A 15830-nucleotide genomic window follows, 5' to 3' on the forward strand; every position below is an offset into this window, starting at 1 on the left:
CTACTAAAGTGCAGATTATTTCAATGGGGATATTGAAAACAACCAAATATTATTGACTTATTATATTTTTACATAAAAAACTTGTTAAAAATTTTTTTTATCTCAAGTAACAATACACTAGCCCACAAGCTTTTACAGCATAGTCAATAACAATAGTTCATTAGGAAATAAACTATCGGGTTTAAATGCACATTTTGGATAATCTTACTAAAGTGCAGATTACTTCAATGGGGATATTGAAAACAACCAAATATTATTGACTTATTATATTTTTACATAAAAAACTTGTTAAAAATTTTTTTAATTTACAAATAGCAATTAGTTTTGTCGCTTTTCTGTGAATTGATAAAAGCAGTAAAGTTTAGCAAAAACATATGAAAAACAAATTTAAAAATTGTTCATGTTTCTAGCACAAATTATAAAGTATTTCCTTAATATACTGACTGAAAAAAGTTGCAAAAAAACTGTATATCAAAAAATATTTTTATTGTTGTTATATTCTTATCTAATTTTTCCTCAACTTGTATTAATTTTGGTAGTGGAAAACAACAAATGCCCTAAAAATAAGAAAACCAAAAATGTAAAATATTTAGATATATTATTTTTTTGACAACAATTTTCTTTTTTAAATATTCCATTTTTTTAGCTTATTTTATTTAGATTTTCTATTTTCTATTTGTCTTTTCTATTTCATATAGTCTTTGGTTCTTTTCTTCGAGTATTGCTGTTTTATTCTCATTAGTTTTATATACCTTTATTTTACCGCAAATTCTTAAAACGCTTAAAATGCTTAAAAGGTGGTCAAGTTGTCTAAAAAAAGTACTTTAAGCATGGACGAACAAGGCGTGCAACAGCACACGCTTGCCAGGAAGGCTTGATATATATATACACATATATACATACATATATAAATATATACATACATATATAAATATATACATACATATATATATATATACATATATATATATTTATATATATATATATATATATATATATATATATATATATATATATATATATATATATATATATTTATATACATATATATATATAAACATATATACATATATATATATAAATATATATATATATATATATATATATACATATATATACAGTTTTAGGCAAAAGTTTGGAACACCCTTGCATTTTTGTAGGAAACAACACATTTTGTGTAATAACATAGCAATATGTATTTTATATAACTACCATAACAATACGAAATTAATCTACAGTCAGTAGGTCATTAAAAATCCACAGTTAGTATTTTGTATATTGTCTTTGACTCTTCAGAACAGCTTCTATACACCTGGGCATTGAGGTCACCAAATTCTCACAATACTACTGACTCACTTCTGTCACCCATCCACGCTTTAAAACCTCTATTAGATCCTTTTCTGACGTCGGTGCTTGCTCAGCAACTTTTTGTTTAATTAAGGTCCACATATTTTCAATGGGATTGAGGTCTGGGCTTGATCCAGGCCATGGACCTAAGACCTCAATCCCAGAATCCCGAAGCCATCTACTCACTGCCTATCTACTACTTCTTTACCATTGGTGTTACATATCTGGCATTGAAACGTTGATTTGGTGGTCTCCTAACACGGCATGACTTTGATTTAAAGTGAGTGAAGGTAGCTTCGTCCAAAAACATTACGTTCCTCCAGTTTTCTGCCACCCAGTGCTGGTACTTCCTGCAGAAGGCCAATTGGTCTTTGATGTTTTTAGCGGTCAACTTGGCTTTTTTTGCAGCACAATAGCACCGGAGAGTGAAATCGTTTACCAATCGCCTGATTGTTCAGGAACTTGGTGGGTCTGACATGGATAATGATATAGCTGAGGAGGACCACGTGGGATGAGCAATACAGGCCCTTCGGATGAGACGATCAGCTAATAATGAATTACATAATAATGAAGTTACGTGGTCTTCCAGATCTTTTGCGTGAATCCAGTGTACCCAACTCTGTTGCTCTAGCAATCCCTTTGATGACCGCCGATCGGGACACGCGCAGAATGGCTAAAATTCTCTTTTTAGAGAAGTTTTGCTGGTGGAGCACCATAATTTGCGCACGTTTTGCGACTGACAACTCCTTTCCACGTGCCATTAGAAGATTATGGGTCGGAATATCTGCAAACACACCCAGAACAAAATCGGATATTGCTAATATTTACTAATATTCAATTAACTTCTAAGTAAAACAAGGTAAATTGAACATAAAAATCAACCTTTACTCCTTCTAAAATACAATTTATAATTTCTACCTGTTTGAAATGATTCCTTATGGACGTAAAATAAAGTTGTATTTAGAGTCCAAAAATAGAAATTTCTAACCTGTAAAGCGTGTTAGCAGATGTCTACACATGCACGTGAATCAATCTAAGAACGTAAACAAGTCAGACACGGCATATGAAATTTATAGCTTTACACATGATTGGTTGTGTATCTCTCATAATGAACAACGGCTGATACTGAAATCAATGGTACATTGATTGTATAAGCTATAAATATCTTTGCATTCAAGCGTAAGATAGGAAACAATGCTCATTCTGTAACTTTTCTTCTATATTTCAACAACTGACACTGATTAGTGCAAATTAGTCATTGCGGCATAGTCTATAACCGCAAAAAATGGCTAGAACGCCCAAAATGCAAGGGTGTTCCAAACTTTTGGCCAAAGCTGTATATATACATATATATATATATATTATACATACATACATACATACATACATACATACATACATACATACATACATACATACATACATATATATATATATATATATATATATATATATATAAAGATATATATATATATATATATATATATATATATATATATATATATATATATAAAGATATATATATATGTATGCATATATATTCAACCCTCGGAATGAGCGTCGGCATTCGGCAATACTGACCTAACTGCCGACCTAACAGTGTTGAGGTCGGCAAAAAATTGCCAACCTTATTTCTATGTTTTATGGTAAGACCTGCGTATCAAATAATTTTTGCCGACCTGATGCCGACCTCTATAAGATTGAGGTCGGCATTTTTTCTAATTCCGAGGATTTTATATATATATATATATATATATATATATATATATATATATATATATATATATATATATATATATATATATATATATATATATATATATATTAAAAATGACAAATCAAACTGAAAATTAAAAAAAAAAAACCTTAGTTGAGCATGATAGTATTCTATTAAATGCTGCACCAGTTCAACTCCTTTTTTTGTTTTAACTTCATTAGCCTTTGCAAGGTACTAAAAAATGACATTTATAACTGATATATAATATATTTTCAGCTGAAAATAATTAAATATACAAAAAAAATTTGTAATATTATTATTAATATTTTCAGTATATCATCAATGGAACTTTGTGCAAGGCTAAGCGCACCAAGGTATACGCATATATGCCATGTAAATCTATACTATATTTATGCCAATGGGTTGAAGCAGAGTTAGAGTAATATTTTTCATGAAATATTCTTTTATAAAATTTTTATTAAAATTACTATACATAATTATAAATATAAAATTATTATACATAATTATAAATAAAATAAATCTATAAAATATATTTTATAATGTGTGTGTGTGAGAGAGAGAGAGTCGCTAAGAGCAGTTATAGAAATATATATGTACATATATATATATGTACATATATATATATATAAATATATATATATATATACATATATATATATATACACATATATATACATATATACATATATATATATCTATATATCTATATATATATATATATATATATATATATATATATATATATATATATATATATATATATATATATATATATATATATATATATATATATATATATATATATATATATATATATATATTAGGATGATGACTTTAAGAATTTTATTTATTAGCTTTATGGCCAAATTTTTGAAGTCACTGTAAGCAGATACAAAATTGAATCCAAACTGTAGAGTCAGATGCATACAACATTATATAGGATCATCAAACGCACAAGGAAGTCAAATATTCACGATAATGTTATTAGAGAGGATGAATCTCAGTGGGAGGTTGTTCTTGTTACAGTAGGAGTCATGCAATTCTTGCATAACTTTGATGGCACGCTCGCAGCACTGGTTGCTTCGGGCAATGTTGATTGGAGAGTCATCTGCTTTTCAGTGGGTTTTCAAGCAATTGAGAGCTTTTGGGTATTCAGAGCTTTAGATAGTTCTTCAAAATTTCCAACGTGGAACAATTGACTGCTGAACCAATTGTCAGCTCATGAGTAAGAAATGAATGAACAGATTTTACGCAACCTGATCCGGGTTTCTGGCAGAATAAAGGCAAGAAGGGCTAGAATGACACGAGAGTTCCATCGTGTATTGCTGATGTTTGGGATCTGTTTGAAATTCACGAAGGGGATCTCATTCCTCTCAGTTAAGTGACAGAAGACACGAGTGAGGTAGTAGAAAAAATTAATGTCATCTCCTCAGCCACCTGTTTCTTTAATCTCAGTTTTACCATTGCTGAAGGCTGCTTACAATTTAAAGTAATTGCTCATCAAATCCTGCACAAAGAAATAGTCGATGTTTGGAGATTTAGTTGACCCATGGTGCTAATCATCCATAACAACATGAAGAACGCGGACTAGCACATGGTGCTGGCAACTGATGAACTTGGGTTTGGGGTGACCTTTCTCTTCGAACATTTGTTGCAGTTGAACAACAACGCCTGTCTTCTTGCCGGTATTCACATTTGTTGTGTCGGCAACAATCATCCAAACTGGTCCCTACAGGTTAAACTCCTCTAACACATCTTGGAGTCCTTCTGTGTTTGAGCTTTCCTATCTTTCAATTTTAGCGCAGTCAACTTAATTTCTTTAGATTTATTCTTGAGGACCACAGCCTGATATTCAAAGCCTTCAATGTGTTTGTCATCAAAAGATATGCTCCACTTCTCCAGATGAAGCATGCTCATCAAGTGTTTCTTCACCTGAGCAGCTCTCGTGTAGATAGCCTTGTGGATTGCTGATTGACATGGGGTTGGGATTTCAATGCCCTCACCAGAAAGCTGACGACACACCACTGCTGTTCCGTGGGACGACAGCTTTGAGCATGTAACAAGACGTCTTGCAATGCCTGTTGGGTTATGCTTCCTTTTGCTCATTGATTCTGCATTGTCATCCTCCCAAGGACTGTCTGTACTGTTCTCGGATGAGTCCAATAACAACAGAACAGAATGGAATAATGTATTTAAACAGAATATAAAATAAAATGAAATAAATTTCAGAACAAATGTTTTTAATTAAATTTTATAATTCAAAAAACCTACCTCACAAGCATTATACATAAACTGACGCCGTTCTCGTTCAGACTCATCAGAAACCTACAAAAATATGAAACCATTTATACATTTTCTTAAACAAAAATATTTTTAAAGAAATGAAAAAAGATGTTATTCTTATAATCTTTAAACAAATATAAACAAAATTCATTTGAAAATAAACACTTAAACAATTTGATAGGCTATAAAAACAGCTACAATAATGTATATTTTTTATTGGTTGATAACTATGCAATTACCCAAGGAAGAAATGATTGTTTAGCGTGTTACCAGCACACATACTTTGCATTTATTAGTAACTGTCTATAATAGAGGAAGTTTGTGTACATAGGGCCCAATCTTTTCAATGCTCTAATTCAAAGCCTCAGACTTGTCAAAAAATGGTGAAACTGATATGATCACATCTCTATAATAATTAATTTGTATTAATATAAAGTATACTGACTTAAAATATAAAAGTCTATCACGTAGAGTTTAAAATTTAGTGGCCCTAGGTAATAGTAGCTTTATTTTTTAATTGTATCTAGAGCCACTAGCTTATTGTACCTAGGGTCGCTCTTTGAAAACTACGTTTAACTCCATAATAAATTGACAACAAAGATAGCCACATAAATTTGAATAAAAACTTATTTAATCATAGGTTTAAATTATTTTCGTCAAATTTATCTGTTGTTACTTGATTGCAACACTTAAATTAATAACGAAATTGAAATAGTTCTAAGCAAAATTGAGAAATAAGTCTAAGTATGATGATAGCTCCAAAACAACCGCAAGAAAAAAACTTCTTTTAATTAAACCAATTAAAACTCAACAATCTATCTCATTATCAAACAAATTCTTTACACATATATGGCCTTAGGTACAAGCAAACTATATGGCCCTAGGTACAAGAAATAATATTCTCATGAAAAATGTTATCTATTAATGAAAATGATTGAGAGGAAATTTATTGAACATTGCATTTAGTACTTAAGTAACAAACAATATAATATACAAGAACTTATAGAAAAGATTTTTTCTAGGATTGTAAAACAATCTAAGATAACACCAGCAAAAACTTACTTTAGATCATCAAAAAGTTTTTTCCGATTATAAATTGCCTTAGCAACGTTCTCTGAAAATCAAAATTTTAAAACAAAAGTTAAATATTTTTATAGCTTATGACTGAAAAGCACTTAGGACATAGTTTTCAAATTAAGTGGGTGGCCCTAGGTACACAAACTTCCCCTAATTATAAGTGGTCGGACCTTTTGGGCCATACCTTTATAATATAATAGACTTCTAATCTCTCAATTAAGTTTTTAAAAAAAGGGAATATAGAAGGCACTTTCTAGATAGCAGTAAAAACAAAACTCAAATTAAAGCACTTCAGCAATAGTTATAAAAAGTGTAGAAAAAATTCACAAAACCAATAGTTATAAAAGCATTAAAAAATTTTTGAAAAAATATAACGAGTACCACAAGTAATAAAAGAATCTCGACCTTAATGAATACCAAAAAAATTTCAACCTTAAACAACACAAGTAATAAAAGAATCTCGACCTTAAACAACACAAGTAATAAAAGAATTTTAACCTTAAACAACACAAGTAATAAAAGAAATCTCAACCTTAAATGACAAGAATTGCAAGAAAAGAATTTATGTATAAAAAAAGCCACAGAGAAAGGTATATCTATTATATAACACATCATTATGTTTGTTAGAGAAATGAGAATGATTTATTAATATCAAGAAATTAGTTAAATTTATCTGAAAACAAACTTACTTAAATGAACAAATAAAGTCTGTAGCATAAAAAAATTTGACGTCAAATTTATGAGCACTTATGTAAGCTGGGTCAATAGCATTAAAGGCAGACCATTAATTAGTCCAAGGCATTGAGCGTTTAAAGCAATTGAGTACAATGGGTATTGAAGATATATATTAGTGGTGCAGTGGTAGAGCACTCACTTAATACGCAAGAAATACTGACATCAAAACCTACTCCTGTATCTCTCTACACAGCTGAAGAGCTATAGACTGAGAGAGGGTTATAAAAAAGAAAGAAAAAAAAGTATTTTCCTAGGCTTTAGTGTCCCTTTGAAACTGGGAAAGGGAATGTATAAAAACTATAATAGAATAGTACAATAAAATATCAAAAACATTAGTATTAGCTAAACACATTTATGAATGAGAACTCAGTCATTTGAAGAAAAAATAAATAAAAAGCAATGAAATTAAAAGAAAAACCCAATGAAATTATATGATTCTTTCTAAGCACAAGAAAGTTAAGTAAACTTTGAACTCAATGAAAGATTTTATATAATAAGATTTACTTCAAAATACAAAACAATAACCACTTTAGTAAGGTTTTCAAATCTTTGCATTTTTAATTTTAATTGTCATGCTCAAATAGAGCTTATCTAAACAATTATTATATGCCATATACTTGAACCTATGTATGTATTAAAACTATGCATTATAAACCTATGTAGCAAAACTCATGTACTTTCAGTCAAGATATGAAACACTTGCAATTAATTACAAGTGTATTAAATTTTTTTAAACTTCACATCACATTGTTAAAAATAGTTAATTAGGTGAATAATTTTAGAGATCTGAAAACCGTACCTCTTGCTTACAGAGCAAGCACTCTACTACTATACTACTAAAACATATTCACTTAAACCTATGTACTTATATATGTACTATAACCTATAAACTTATGTACTTTAAATTTATAACCAATAAAACTATGCACTTTAAGCAACTTATTTGTATTGTTATACCCATCAAGCCATGGGTTTTTTGACCAGAAACATTTTTTTTTGTATTTCATGTCATGATACTTTTTGAAATTAACTGATTCTTTGGTTGAGAGAGATAAATACTTTTATCTCTCTCAACCAAAGAATCAGAGGGGAAATAATAATTTTAGTAAAGTGGGAAGATAATAGAGAGGTTAAGGAAATTATTAAGTTTTTCTAAATAATTGAAAATAATTATGAATATTTTTTAAAAAAGTATAAAAATCTTTTTTTTTTCATACCAACTAATCATACCTCCGGATTTTCAACACGATACAATACAATCTCCGTAGTTTTTTTTCTGCTTTCTCTTTTTAATCTGTGATGATTACATTATATGAATAAATAAAAGTTGGCATCACAGTAAAAATACATTTATATCAACATCATAAGCATAACATATACATATTATATGTAGTACACTTCTGTATAACAAACACATACAGTATTGCAAAAAACTAAAGAAACTCAGATTATAAAATCATACTTTTCTTAAGAAACTCATTATTTTTTTATATTGAAAATAAATTAAATTTTTATTATAACAAAACATAGGTTAATTTTTAAAATCCAATAAATGAAAAAAATAAATCTAAATGATAGCAGTTATTAACTGGAAAAAACTAAAGCAACTTTTTATAATAGGTAAAATTAAATAAATCATTATATGAATAAAAAAAAATAATATTTTGTAGAGTAACCCTTGTTTTTAATTACATCTTCACAACATTATGGCATTGATTTTATCAAGTTCTCAATAGTTTCTTTTGGAATCTGCATCCACTCTCTTTCAATGGCCTCAAATAATTGATTTTGGTTGGAAAATCTGCGCCCTCTTAATCCTTTTATTTGCAATTTCCCATAAATTCTCTATCGGATTTAAATCCGGGGATTGAGCGGGCCACTTTATTAATTCAATTTTATTATCTTCTATCCATTTTGTCACGAATGTTGATGTATGCTTAGGATCCCGGTCATGTTGAAATCTCCAACGAATAGGCATTTCCTCTTCAGCATATGGTAACATTTTTGTTTCCAAAATTTCTTTATATTGGAAACGATCCATTTTATTATTTAATTTCACAATAGGTCCTGCTCCACCCCATAAAAAACATCCCCACGCCATCACAGACCTCCATGTTTTACTGTCAAGTTGCAGTATTTAGGCAATAATCTCGTCCCACTTGGTCATCTAACCTGTGTCATACCATCAGATTGAATTAAATTAAATTTGGATTTGTCGGAAAAAAGTACAGTTTTCTATTGTTGCAGAGTCCATTTCCCATAAGTTTTGGCAAAATTTATCTTTGCTAGTCGATTTTTTTTAGATATGACCGGCTTACAAGCTGCCGCCGACTTGGTAATATAGCCTCTAGAGCTTCTGATGGTTCTGTCTGTTATATTTGACTCTAAGTTCCTTAAAACTTCCGTGGATGAAATTGCAGGGTATTTTTTTATTTGTCTAATAATTAATTTATCTTCACGGGTTGTTGTTTTTCGCGAAAAGCCTCCCTTATGATTTACTTCTACATTACCAGCTGTAATAAATTTTTTTATTAACCTTGATATTACAGATTTATTAATATTATACTTTTCACTTAATTCTTTTTGAGTTAATCCTTTATTATAATCACTAACTATGCAATTTCTTGTAAAAATATTGTATTTATTTCTCGCCATATTAATTTTTTTATAACTTCAATTGGCTAAAGTACACAAGTATCTTCACAGATAGCAAAATTGACTGTGAATTATTTTTTTTTTAAACTTTTTGTTTTAACCATATCATAAGAAACTTGTTTAAACTTGTTTGTTATTGTAATGTTTATTTTTAGGTAATAATTCAAAAAAATATTAAAACTTAACTCAAATCATTTTGTAGTTGCTTTAGTTTTTTGCACAGGAAACATTTTTGCTTCATATTGTTTTTTTAACTAGTAAATTTTTAAAAATAAAAATATTTTTTAATAACTTTATAAAATAAGGTAGGGGTAACAAAATAAAAAAATTTCATTAAAATATTTTGAATAATCATTACTTAAATTTTAAAAAGTAGAATATTATACAAAAAGTTGCTTTATTTTTTTCCAATACTGTATATCAACAACAACACATGTGTCATCAAACACATATATCAACAACAACAAAACCTCTTCTTTAAGATTTGAAATATTACCCCTTAGATTTGTATTCTTTCCATGACTCTTCAATTGGCTTTTTCATATACTTAAGAAAAAGAAAATTTTAATGCAGGGTGAATTTACCTATAAAATTATTTTATTTAACTCAAAAACAAAATTACATAGAAAAAAAATGATAATTACTCCAATTTTATTCATGTCTCCTTTAAGAAGAGAATTCAATGGAAACAACACCATATTGTTTAAATTTTCACACTAAAAATAAAAAAAAATGTGAAAAAAATATTTAAAAACGTAATTTAAAATTTTTAATAATCAGCATTATCCTGATACTTAAAAAATAACTAAAGCTTAAAAATTAATCTTAAAAGTATTTTTTGTATGATTTTCTTTTGATTGATTTATTTTTATTATGATATACTTTATTCATTATAATCGTAACAACCATGACATTTTCATTGATAGTTCAACATAATCATGATAAGTATCACATCTAATAGTCAAATTTAATCAAAACCCCATCATGGCTGTTATGATTATGTTAGTGTTATAACTAAAAAATATTCTTTTTTTAGTCAAAAAGAATATTTTTTAATTATATTTCTTTTCTTTTTTTCTTCATTATAGCTCCTTTTTATTGTTGTTGTTGTTGTTCATTTTTTTAATGAATTTAGTATGATAAAAGTGTTTATAAAAATATGAAAAGCTCATTCTTAAGAAAAATCTGTGAAACATATTGCATTTGACAAGTATATAAAAAAGCTAGCAAGCGAAAGTAAAAGTAAGCCAGTATAGGCAAAATTGTAAACAACAAAGTGTAATTAAAGTTAATTAAAAAATAATGCTTTGATCGTTTGCTAAACAATATTCAAAAAATTTAAATTTAAATTTTAACAGGTTGAAAAATAAAAGCAAGATTTTTAAACTACATTAACGAGAATTAAAAAACAGGCTTACTAAACTCTAAGCAAGATATATGCAATATTATAGTAATTTGAATCTCTAATGTAAATGAGCTACTTTGCAATATTTTCACCTTACTAAATATTTTTAAATTTTTTTTTTCCCATTTAAATTACTTAATCATTATCTTTAAAAAATGTTAGGTACTTTATTTATTTTATTTTTATTTTGTTAAGTACTTTATTTATTAAAACCATTATTTAAAATAACTGTGTGTTTATATACTAACTTTTTTTACATTTACTTTATTACATAAACTTTAACTCATTATTAGCTGAGTTAAAACTGTTTGAATTTAATTTTTTATATAAATTATAAGTTTTTAGAAATCAAATATTTCAAAAAACCTTTTCTAAAAAAGGTTTTTTATTCAAGATTGTTATTGGTTCATTTACATAATTAATTTGTTAATGGTTTGTTTACATAATTATAACTTAGTGTGAAATCAAATAAAGTCGTAAACTATATTAGTTTTAATCATTAGAATCAATAAACTTTAAACAATAATTTAAAAATTTAAACAATATATTTTTAATGATAAATTGTTTTGAAGTTATTGATTTTTTGTAGTAGGTTATATTTTTTTTTGTATTTAAATACTGGAAAATTTTAATTTTAAAAAAAGTAACATTAAACAAATGTCTCATGTTGTTATTATCCAGTATAACTAGGGATGTTACTATTCAGTACAAGTATACATGTTTTTATCCAACACAGCTATAAATGTTATTAACCAGTACAACTATAAATGTTATTATTTGGTACAACTATAAATGTTATTATCCAGTACAACTATAAATGTTATTATCCAGTACAACTATAAATGTTATTATCCAGTACAACTATAAATGTTATTATCCAGTACAACTATAAATGTTATTATCCAGCACAACAATAAATGTCATTATCCAGTATAACTATAAATGCTATTATTTAGTATAAACAACTATAACTATTTATTGTTGTTAAAATCATTACCATTATTTTCCTGTGATTAGCCAACTCTTTTGTAAGGTAAGATAACTTTAAAAATGCAGTACCTAATAAAAGAAATAAAAACTGCTTTTATATTTGCCCTAAATTATAATAATACCTAATTAACACATAAAAATTGTTCTTATTACTTTATTTAATCAATCTTTAAAAAATCACTGTCAAATGGTATTTGCACAATATCTAAAATGCAAGGTTTGGTTTTGTCAAAACAACGCTGTATATAATAGTCACCTAGTTTTATAGCACTAAAAGAAGTAATAAACTATGTTTTGTATTTGCCCTAAATTATAGAGTACTTAAATAATACAATAAAAATTATTATTACTTCTATGTTCCCGTAGAAAAAACTTTCCTTTTGAACAAGTCTTATATCATGGTGAAATTAAACAAAAAAATTTTGTATTAACCACCCATTTGGTTAAAATTTATCTAGTCTTATTACAGTATTTATTTAGTATTTATCCGCTGGTTTTCATATTAATAATATTATCAAGGAATTTTTCAGCTATATTATCACATTCTTTACTCAGCTTTTTTAATTTCAAACGCAAAATTTTGATCTATTATTAAAATCCAAAAAGTTCCATATATCATTCACTACATGATTAAATCTTTATAATTTTGGGGGTAACATTTTTTTATGGTTTTTGTGCAATGTCTTTTCCACAATCATATATCATTTATTTTTGTGATAACTTTAGGTTGTGTGGGTAGTTCATTTTTTTAAAACTTTTAATTGGTTAATAAAATTCGATTGAGGTATCAATGACAGCGTTAGGGTTTATTGAAGACTCTATTGTATTTTGTTGATTTTTTATTTTTATTAAGGTATATTGCTTTCTTATTATCTTGGGGTTATTTATGCTAACAACACCAATTTGGTTTTAATTGTCATCCATTAGTATTTTCTATTTAGTTCTATTAGCATATCCTAGTAGTATTAAATTCTATTAGCATTTTTTGTTTGCATACTTACTTGAGTATTGTCTTTTCTTATTTTCTTCCAGTAGTAAGTGATTTGATCAAGTTATTTTTATCATACAGTGGATCTACACTTTCAATATCATTTTATCAAAAAAATATTGATGCTTTACAAATTTAGGTATGATTTGGTTTTGACTACTTGTACTGAGTCCTTTTTACTGTAGTATAGAATAGGCATAATTTGCATATTCTACAGTACTAGTGGCGATGACGTTTGTCTGATGGGATAAACTAGTTATTAGTGCTGATTCTCATCGAAAACCTCAGTAATAATAGATGCAACTCTTAGATGTTTATTTCTTAACCACTACATAAATTAAGTTTACATAATAGCATTAATTTGTTTTTCTTCACATTGTAATCAAGAGTTATGAATTTCTCAACAATCCTGGAAGTATCTTGGAGTTTTTTGGAATAGCAGCCTTATTTGGCTGCTATACAGAAAAGTTGCTACAAGATTTTGACAAAACATATGAGAATGAGAACTACATCTTTTTGCATTTAAGTTGGTCAATTTTCACTTTAATTTGGCATTTTTTCACTTTATTTTGGTTTTTTTTTTAATTTTAATTTGTCTATTTTCATTTTAATTTGGCATGAAAATTTTATCAGCCAAATGAATTCTAAAAATTTATTAGGCTCAGCTTAATAAAAATTTATTAAACTGAATTTAATAAATTTATCAAAGGCCCCTACAAAAAGGACACTGCTACTGAATACCAATGTATTTGCGATGCAGCCAATGCTGGGGGCAACTGGGAAGCAATTGCTGCAGCCAACAGTGTCAGCATTCATACAGCACATTGACAAATTGACAAAGATGATACAGGGTAAGGGAAACATGAAGGGTACAAAAAGAAGAAGCTTACTGAAGATCATCTTGATGTCATTCAAGATTGGATCAGATTCTTGAAGAATCTGGCTGAGAGAACTTGTTGTGTAAAGACATGCAAGCAACTTGTCAACCCAAGGTGCTTGCATGTCTTTACCCAACATCTTGAAGGATATTATGAACGTGCTTTTAATCTTCTTGATGTTGTGGTTGGGGCCTAATTTCATAGGAAAAATTTTTCCATGTACATGTAGTTTTTCATTAAGTAATTTCTCAAAATTTGAATGAAATATGTTTTGCATATTTTAATTTAATTTATAATTCCTTTTCCATAAATTAAATTTGATTTGATTTGCAAGGTGTAAGTTTTGTGTGCCAAATTAAAATGAAAATCAGCCAAACTAAAACAAAAAATTTTTTTTTAATTTTTTTTTAAACTTCCTTATAGCCAAGAAGGCCACTACAGACAAGGAGTCTACTTAATTGTGGTTTTAACCCTCTCTCAACTATATAACTCCGAAATAAAAACCTTGACTAACAAGGCTGTTGCACGGAAAAACAAATTGACCAATTAAAATAAAAATTGTCAAATTAAAATCATCCAGGTCATATGTTAAAAATCTGGAAAATTGTTTGGGTAAAATATCCAGAAAGAATCCGGAATATATTTTTCCTTATTTTCCTCTTAATTATGCTTTTACCTAAGTTTTTTCAAATTTTTTTTCTTCAAACTTTATTTTTCTAAGAGTGATGAATGAAAAAGCTTAAAAAACAAACATATTACAAAAATTTATACCTAAACTTGTATGTATAATAAATGTTTTGGATATCCGGAAAAACTAAAAGTTGAAAAAAATATCTGGAATTCTGGAAATATCCATAAAAGGATAGTCCCTGAAAATGAAAAAAATGCCAAATTAAAGTGAAAATTGGCCAACTTAAATGCGAAAAGGTACAGTAACAAAACTGTAAAAAATATATATATTTATTAGGAAATCACTTTTATTCCAGGAAAAGATTAAATTCTTTAACTTAAATAAAACTTATTTAATTTTATATATAATGTAAAACTGACTTAAAAGTTTAGACTTATTAAACCAAGGCAAAACACCTTCAAATTTTAAATTTCTAAAAATATCTTAAATTACCAATTCCACTTTCTGATTCTCTTGATATTGCTACAGATCCAATTTTTTCCATATTATCACCATATGCAACTTCACTAATGGTATGATCTTTAAACAATAAGATTCAAGCTTTATATGTGAATTTTAAAAAAATAAGATTCAAGTTTTACATGTGAATTTTTAAAAAAACGAAAAGAAGAGTTGCATTATTTTTTTCAAAAACAAAATAATGAACAAATTAACCAAGATAAAATTTCTTAATAAATAAAAAACAAAAGCATTAAAAATAAAAAGTTAAAACTTACTAAGAGAAACACTGTGCAAACTTTTAACACACTTTTTGAACTTATGAGCAGCCGTTTTGTCAGATTCTAAAACCTAAATTTTCGAAAAATATATTTCTATTGAAGTATGTATAAAAGAAAAAGATTCTTGGTTGTCTACTTAAAAACAATTAAAGTAATATTGAATTGAAAGTAGAATAAATTCTGACATGGCCTACTATATTACACGGCCGTGTATGTTACATTTTAGAGGCCGATTCTAAGAGGCCCATTTATAAAAAAAAGATGACTGTGCAACTATGGAGAAAACATTGTATCTCATCTAGACTAAAGTATAAATATATTAAG

General features: G+C 27.6%; 1 protein-coding gene across 1 annotated transcript in view; it reads right to left on the reverse strand.

Moving 5' to 3' along the window:
* Window positions 1–15830, reverse strand: part of LOC101239380 (arf-GAP with SH3 domain, ANK repeat and PH domain-containing protein 1) — a 70171-nt gene that overhangs the window by 45973 nt on the left and 8368 nt on the right. Inside the window, exons 3-10 of the mRNA XM_065796345.1 lie at window positions 15504–15576; window positions 15220–15306; window positions 12238–12299; window positions 10480–10551; window positions 10332–10381; window positions 8411–8474; window positions 5357–5410; window positions 3213–3298 (exon numbers count right to left, since the gene is read on the reverse strand). Coding sequence (XP_065652417.1) covers window positions 3213–3298; window positions 5357–5410; window positions 8411–8474; window positions 10332–10381; window positions 10480–10551; window positions 12238–12299; window positions 15220–15306; window positions 15504–15576 — 548 coding nt within the window. The remainder of the gene's footprint in view (window positions 1–3212; window positions 3299–5356; window positions 5411–8410; window positions 8475–10331; window positions 10382–10479; window positions 10552–12237; window positions 12300–15219; window positions 15307–15503; window positions 15577–15830) is intronic.

This window comes from Hydra vulgaris, chromosome 04 (assembly GCF_038396675.1).
Source record: "Hydra vulgaris chromosome 04, alternate assembly HydraT2T_AEP".
NCBI classification, from domain to species: domain Eukaryota; kingdom Metazoa; phylum Cnidaria; class Hydrozoa; order Anthoathecata; family Hydridae; genus Hydra; species Hydra vulgaris.